This window comes from Charadrius vociferus, unplaced genomic scaffold (assembly GCF_000708025.1).
Source record: "Charadrius vociferus isolate BGI_N301 unplaced genomic scaffold, ASM70802v2 scaffold1116, whole genome shotgun sequence".
Classification (NCBI taxonomy): Eukaryota; Metazoa; Chordata; class Aves; order Charadriiformes; family Charadriidae; genus Charadrius; species Charadrius vociferus.
Window position 1 is genome coordinate 399,724 of NW_009648801.1, and position 7,356 is coordinate 407,079.

General features: G+C 46.8%; 1 protein-coding gene across 4 annotated transcripts in view; it reads left to right on the forward strand.

The window, feature by feature from the left end:
- TBC1D16 (TBC1 domain family, member 16) overlaps positions 1 to 7,356 on the forward strand; it is a 25,872-nt gene that overhangs the window by 10,494 nt on the left and 8,022 nt on the right. For 2 of the 4 annotated variants that reach the window (XM_009886830.1, XM_009886831.1), the window contains exon 3: positions 7,100 to 7,261. In XM_009886830.1, coding sequence (XP_009885132.1) covers positions 7,100 to 7,261 — 162 coding nt within the window. Of the gene's footprint in view, positions 1 to 5,618; positions 5,664 to 7,063; positions 7,262 to 7,356 lie in introns of all 4 variants that reach the window. The other 2 variants (XM_009886829.1, XM_009886828.1) reach the window with 2 other exon arrangements.

Sequence of the window (7,356 nt, forward strand, 5' to 3'; positions counted from 1 at the left end):
TGAGGGCGGTGATCCCCTGGGGCAGGTTGCCCCGAGAAGCTGTGGCTGCCCCATCCCTGGAGGTGTTCAAGGCCAGGTTGGACGGGGCTTGGAGCAACCTGGGCTGGGGGGAGGTGGCCCTGCCCAGGCCAGGGGGTGGCACTGGATGGTCTTCAAGGTCGCTTCCAACTCTAACCATTCTGTGATTCTATGATATGATTCTATGATATTCTTGCATTTCTTCTGTTCCTCATTTATACGATCGTAACACCCAGGAATCCTAATTGAGAGGGGAGATAAATGTTGCTGGCGGGTATCCACAGCTTTGTGAGGGGAGAATTGCATTAACTGGGTTGAAATAAAGAGCGTGTCCCCTCTAAAAGTACAACAGTATATGCAAATAAATCTGCATAGTCTCTGTCATCTTGGCTCGGTCCTCACAATTATAACAGCATTAAGGATTTACAATAACTCTGAAACATGCTTTTAGTCAGCTCTCCTTTTTCCTCTCCCTTTTCTGCTACTTGAAGAAAGCTCTCCCCTTGGGAAATGCGCATTGTATTGTGGAAACAGTGAAATTCTCTCTGGGTGGTGTTGGCTCTGCTAACACTGGGTCAGGGGCAGCGCAGAGTCCGGGGAGCTGGTTAACTTTGTCAGTAAAAAGTCCCCCTGAAATTCCCAGTTCATTGCTTAGAGCCAAGAATATAAGAACAAAGGTAATCTTCAGGGCTTTCAAGGGACCGGCGTTTTGAAGGCTTGATTGTAATTAGCATAATTAGTGTAGAATTTTATTTTTGCATGGATAGAACAGAGGAAAAAAAGGCAAAATAATCCATTGATTTTAAATATTAAATAAACACTGGTAAGAAAGGTCCCCTTTTCCAGTCTGGAATAGGCTGAAAAGCAAACATTCTTTTTCGGGCTTTGCTGAGAAATCACTTTTTCCATCTAAGGAATTATTTTTTTTTTAAGTGTTGCATTTCGATTGATTTATTAATGAGCTAAAGCCTAGGCATGAGGTGCCCTTTCTCTGTATGGATTGTAAAAATCTGCCATTCAGCTTTTGGAATATTTTCTTTCCTTAAACTGAAGGTAACATTTGCATCGTTGAGCAGCATACGCTCGGCTCTAAATGATTTGTTGTGTTTGGCTTCTCGGGAGCTCTGTGTATTTTATTCATGAGCGTCGAAGTGCTCATTCTGCCCCGCTACCTCAGTGCGACACGAATCCGCAGCGAAGAACCGGGCTGGGGTTTTGCCTCCATCGCCTACACCTGTCTGGAAGCCCCAGCTGCGAAAAACAGATCGCTTGGCTTTTCGCTGGGGGGTACGCGTATCGCATTCCGGACTTGGATTGGGCGAAAGAGATTAAAACACGTGTTGATTCACTACAAACTAATGATATTTTTTTCCCTTCCCATTTACATTCAAAATAATTGACTCGAGAGTTCTCGGTTTATTTTGTTTTCTCTCGGGTTAATTTGCGGCCGTTGGGGGAACCCCGTGGAGGGGAGCAGGGCTGTTTTTCTAACGCCCCCCCTTTGCTGGCTGAAGTCACTCGGCTTCCCTTCAGGCCGCCGGGACCTGGAGGAACGACTTAGGAGCAACAAAGCCCCCAGTGTGGCGAGGCTGCTGGCGGGGCGGGATGGCGGCACCAGCGCCGGCACCGTGCTGGTGTGCGCCCGGGGACGGCGGCAGGGTGTTGTAAAAGCGGATTGCAACAGCCCCGGAAAGCATAACAAATTGTTTTGATCTTTATTTCTCAAGGACACACCAATTACGCTTATCAGAAGGCAAAGCTGCATAATCGGGTTTCCTTGAGTCCCTCGTTTCGTCGTGTTAAAGCGTTTTATTTGTCGGGGTTGTGTTCACGGGGTTGATGTTAATTCAGAGCCCCGTCCCTGGCCGTGAACTTGCGGTGGCAGTCCAAGGTCAGGGGGTGAGTTCCGAAGCTGCTGCCCGCCCCGCAGCGTGTGCCGGCGAGGCGGCCGGCCTGGGGACGGCTGGCAGCCACAAACCTCCTTCTGCTCCTTTCCCATACCGCGAGGGAGGGATTCCAGCGCTTTTAAGACACACACAGCGTGTTCTTTGAGTATCGTTAATAACATTAACAGGACGAAGAGCGACTAACAACAATACGCCAGCTTTTAGAAGTGCTGTTGAATCTGCTTCCTGGTGCCGAGCATGAAAGGATACAATTATTTTTCATAACCTTTTATTTTCCCTTTACGGCAAGCTAAGCAAAGCAAGTTTGTCAGCGGCAGAGTGCTCCTAATTTGGTCTCCAGTGACCTCTGGAGCTGTGATTGGCAGCCGGCGTCAGGGAGGACCTCGCGCCTGTGAGACAGAAACGAGCAGAACAAATGCCGTAGGACAGCTTGGGTTCCCTGGAGGACGCAGGCTAAAAAAGGTGAAAGAAGTGCAATTACAGGAGGTTTTCAGCACAGAAAGTTAATTAGCTACTAAATAGCATTTAGTGCAGTTCAACGTGGGGAAATTTATGTTTTGAAAGCAAACAGATCAATGGGCAGCCTGTGGAACAAGCTTTTGGAAAGTCCACGTTGACATTCGTGTACTTTGTACTGTAACGTCCTGGGCAGTTTTTCACAGGTTTCCCCAACAAATAGGAAGAATTGTTGGATTTGTTTCCATGTGTTTGCAGACATATAGATACGTTTCCACATGAGGATGTTTTGACATCTAATTTCAGAAATTCCGGTTAGGCTTTCATCCAGACTATCCAACACCTTTTTCCCTGTTCAGCGAGGTCAGTGTAAATCGATTCTGTTCGGGCTCTCTGAGGCAAAGGAGCTTTAAGTTCCAAATATTGTCAGCCACAGGGTGAATTTAACACAATTCTTAACCTAGTTACTCGTCTGTGCTGATCAGATGTGAGGGCAGCGTTTCACTGTCAGTGTCCGGCTCTGTGCGGCTGCGCTCCTCTGGAAGCCGGTGCCATCCCGCCATCTCCTTCCAGTCCTCTGCAGCGCGACTCGGAATGACCAGAAATATTTCAACAAATTTTTTTAATCCCAGATTGCCAGTCTGTTTTGTTTAGCACCTCTTTTCTATGTCGCTGAAGTCAGCATGTTTCACAACTCGTTATATGTGTATATTGTCAAGGACATTTTTTTTTAATCAGAACAATAGATTTGGGTTCCAGGTGCCCGATACTACCTCACTTGTTACAGTCGCTACACTAAATTTTCAGGCGTTTCGGGATAGCTTTGAACTTTTATTGATGGATGATTTATTTGAAGCAATCTGTCTCAGACGTTTTAGGCAGCCGATGCTGCCATGAGCTATTTCACCTTGCTGGAAAGAAGAGGAGCCTAGAAGGTCAGTGCCTGTGGGAAGTAGTGGAGAAACAGAGAAATACTAACCCCTGGGGAGGAAAAGGGGCATGTAATTCCCATTACATGGATGCTCATACATTATGATGATACTCATTGTCTGTAAATGATGCTTCACAAGCAGCGTGCAGGAGGAGCTGGGGCTGTAAGGAACGCTGTTATTAGGGAAGGTGTGCTGGGGTACAGCAGCGAGGGAGCCAACGGAGGAGGGTTCGGCTCTTGCAGGAGACTCTGAGAATCTGAGAGTGGGGTGGTGCACGCTGGCGGCTTGGGTGACTGCCACATCATGGCTATAATCTTCATCCCCTTTCCCTCTTATAATTACATTTGCCACATCATGTCGTAAAATGAGTTATTAGAGCTTTGTTGCTGAAATAGTCTTCCCATGTAATCGGTGCAGGTCTCTGCCCTGGCTCCGTAACAGAAGTAATAATTGGTTTTATCTCTCTGTATGCTGTAGGTGCGTACAAATGCTGTGACCGAACAGTAAGTTCGGTCCCATTACTACATCACCGCGCGTCAAGAGTCTCACTCGCAGGGCGGCTGACCTCCTCGGATGGGGCGGGCAAGAGAGTTCCGGAGCGGTGGGAGGAGGCCGGTGACTGCCTCACGCGGGCACTTGCTTCCTCGGGGGCTACAAAAGCTGGAGGAATGTAGATATGGTTGGTTGGTTGCTGTAGTTGATTGTTGAGTGGAGAAAATACATCACCTCCTGGTCTTGCTCAGCAGCGAGAATGGGATGTATTTTGAGACAAAAGACTAATGGGACTTCAGTAAGGGCAAAAGGCTGAAGTGGAATCATGAATATGTCTGTGGGTTTCCTGCTTCAGGTTTTGCTAATCCTCCTTATTATTTTTCCCCTGTCCCTTTTATTCCCGTGGACCATGGCACTTATTCTCTTGTTTTGCTGAGCAGTGCTGCATACTAGCTGGCGCTCTGTTTTTCCTGGATCCCACAACCCAAAGTCTCTCTGGAATGTTCCTCCAGCTATTTGCCTCTCAGTGCTTCAGCTCCCTGCTTTTGCAGGGCACTCTGGTATAAATTCCTCATCCAACAGATGTAATAGTCTGACAAATAATAAATTGGAGAATTCTTCTCTTGCATCTGTGTATCTCGTGTGCCTAGTTAGAGGACTCTCCAAAATCCATTAAATTAGCATTGATCATACTACTCGATGTTACTTAAGTACAGAATGATCTCAATATTAAAATTATTTTTAAAAGTAGTCCAACACATTAGAATAATTTCTTCTTTTTTTTTTTTTCAATCAATATATACAGGAAAAAGTAATTTTAAACACAGTGAGTTTTTTTCTTAACTTCCACAGTGACTAAGTATGCACCAATGTATGAGGTGGTACTCGCTCTGTGTCTGTGCTATGTATGAGTGTACGTGTTTACCGACCTATTTGAAGGGCATTGGTCTTTCAGATTTCATCTTCTACATCCATGAAAACACTGGAATTTCCCTGGGCTGCACACTCCAAGGCACCACGCTTACACTTACTGGCATTTTGCTGTCCAGAAAGGGTAAATCCACTTACACATATTGCTTCAGATTGCTTCTTTTGTAAATTGTAAACGTTTGTCTTGAAGAAGCATTTCCAGAAAATATAACCGGCCTCTCTAGCCCCTGAGTTTTCGGGTAGCTGCTTGTGCACCTGAAGCAGATTTTGGTTACGTAGCAGAAGGAACTGCAGCTGGCGATAGTGTTCTGTACTGAGGAGCTGCACAATTCCCAGGATCAAAGCGAACCTGCCCGGCTCTACTGGTAACTGTAATTTCTTGGCAATCGTCTCTCTGCCACTGGTGGTTTGAGATGATGCTCTTGAAGGATGGGCTCGTTGGCCCCTGTGACGAGGGAACCGCAGGACAGTCATCCTCACAGCCACCGCGTCTTCCAGCCCTTTGTCGCACTCACCAGCTCATCTTTGCAAGAGTTTCAGAAAATTGGTTGCCTCTGCTTAGTCTTTGAGCTAGTTTGAGTCATCTCTTCCAGGAAAATCCTGTGTAACCAGCTGTGGCTGTTACGAAGTGTTGCTCCATAAATACCAGCTGCTCATAGCAAGCAGTCCAGCACAAGCGTCTCGTACCAGGACTGCCATTACTTTTGCATTAACGTGGGATACTGAGTGTTTTCAGAAAGCGTTCTATTTTGCAGCTTTATCGGAAAGTAACACTTGATTTCTCACAAAGGCCAGTACAGTTTTCATGGAAAAATTCACAAGGTGCAGGTGCTGGTGTGTAGCTGCGCTTGTGAGACTGGGAGTATCCCGGTGTCTACCCTAGAAACACTGCGCATTCCTCTTTGAGTGAGTTTGGGTATGTCGTATGGTCCCTGCTCACATGGCGATGTTGCCATGTCACTTCTAAGACCTCAACCTCCGAATGGCTTGAATGTAAGTTTTGCTTTGATGCTTTCTTTCAGAAAAATGGAGCAGCAGAACTTCGCGAACAGAGTAGCACAGCCGCGCTTTTAGCTGAAAGTAAAACAGAGTTCATCTCATCTACATAATGCTGCAGAACTAGAGAAGGGGGCTTGGGGATTTATTTCCCATGCGTGTGGGCGCTAAGGTTTTGAGTCATACATTGGAACGGGGCGGCTCGCAGGGGCTCGGTTAAAAATTTAACCCACAACTAACTGGGATGTCCGGAGACCTGTCCATTGGAATGCAGTGACCTGAACCGTGGGTAGATGCTGCAAATAAGGCTGGTCCCTGTGGAAGAGGCACTGTAGCCAGGCTTGGAAAGCATACTGATGTGGTGTGCTGCAGATGCATGCTGAGTGTGTGATTTTCAGCGTTCAGTGCCTACATTGTTAGATAAGCGGATTAGAAAACATTGCATAAAGTGGCATTGCAGGGGGCTGTCTTTATACCTGCTACTTGCCTTGTTTTGCAAACCCTGATTTCACAGCGGAACCCATTCAGAGCTTGCGCTGAGATTGTTCACATGTATTGGCCTTTTTAAGAATCAAGGGGTCACAGTTTCAGATTCACTTAATTCTCAAAGCAGTGATATTTTTCTTTTGGGATCAGGGCTGGTGGCAGGCATGTGGGCTTTTTTAATCTAAACTCAGTTTACTCTTAAAGATAAATCTCTGAGGCGCAGTGAGCTCCTACCGTATTGGACAATGGTTGGGTTCACTTTCTCTACTTTGCAGTGGGTTAAAGCGCTCATGTGTAATTTCCCGCCCCTTAACTCTCCGAAGTTTCAAGTTTGCAAATGGAAACCATTTGTCTGAAGTTTGTACACACGAATCCAGGCTGGTCAAGTCCACTGGCACAGGTGTAATGAGAAACTCAAGTTCAGGGGAAATGTCTTCGGATCTTACTGGGCGCAGAGGGAATTTGCCAGGTGAGATCCCTACTCAGTGCTGCCGCCTGAATGCACTCACTCCTCCCGTCCCTGGGCTAGGGGTTAGGGTTAGGGTTTGCCTGCTCAAAAGTCAGTGTTTTGGGGAATGTTTTTCACTCTCGCCAGTTCCATGTGGAATTCAGGAATGGACCCAAAATAGCATGGTTTTGGGGGATGGTAGGGAATTAATTTAAATAAAAAGAATTTAATCTCTTATGTGGGCTGTCGGTTATTGACGCCTTAGACCTGCACTGAACTCCAATTTCAGAGCTCTGTCAAAGGATTTTTCACTTGGAGCATTTGTGGTTATTGCATGTAACTGCTGCCTTTGGCTGACGGTCTTGCGGTGCTTTCTTCTTCCACGCTCTCGTCTGCAGGGACACGTGTGACAATCGCATGACCTGCTCCACCAGCTCTGCCTCCAGCCTCGACACCAGTGCCCAGTTCCAGGAGAATAATGGGCCAACGCAGGGCACCAGATGGGACGAACAGCAGAAAGTATTTGCCCTCGAGCAGGTCTGCGGTGTCTTTAGAGTGGACCTGGGACAAATGAGATCGCTTCGCCTCTTCTTTAGGTAATGTATTTTTGTGTGTGATACTTGTATGTGCTCTGGATCAGTGCACACTGGGCTGTGGAGACAGATGGCTCCTGCCTTCCTCCTTGGAAGTC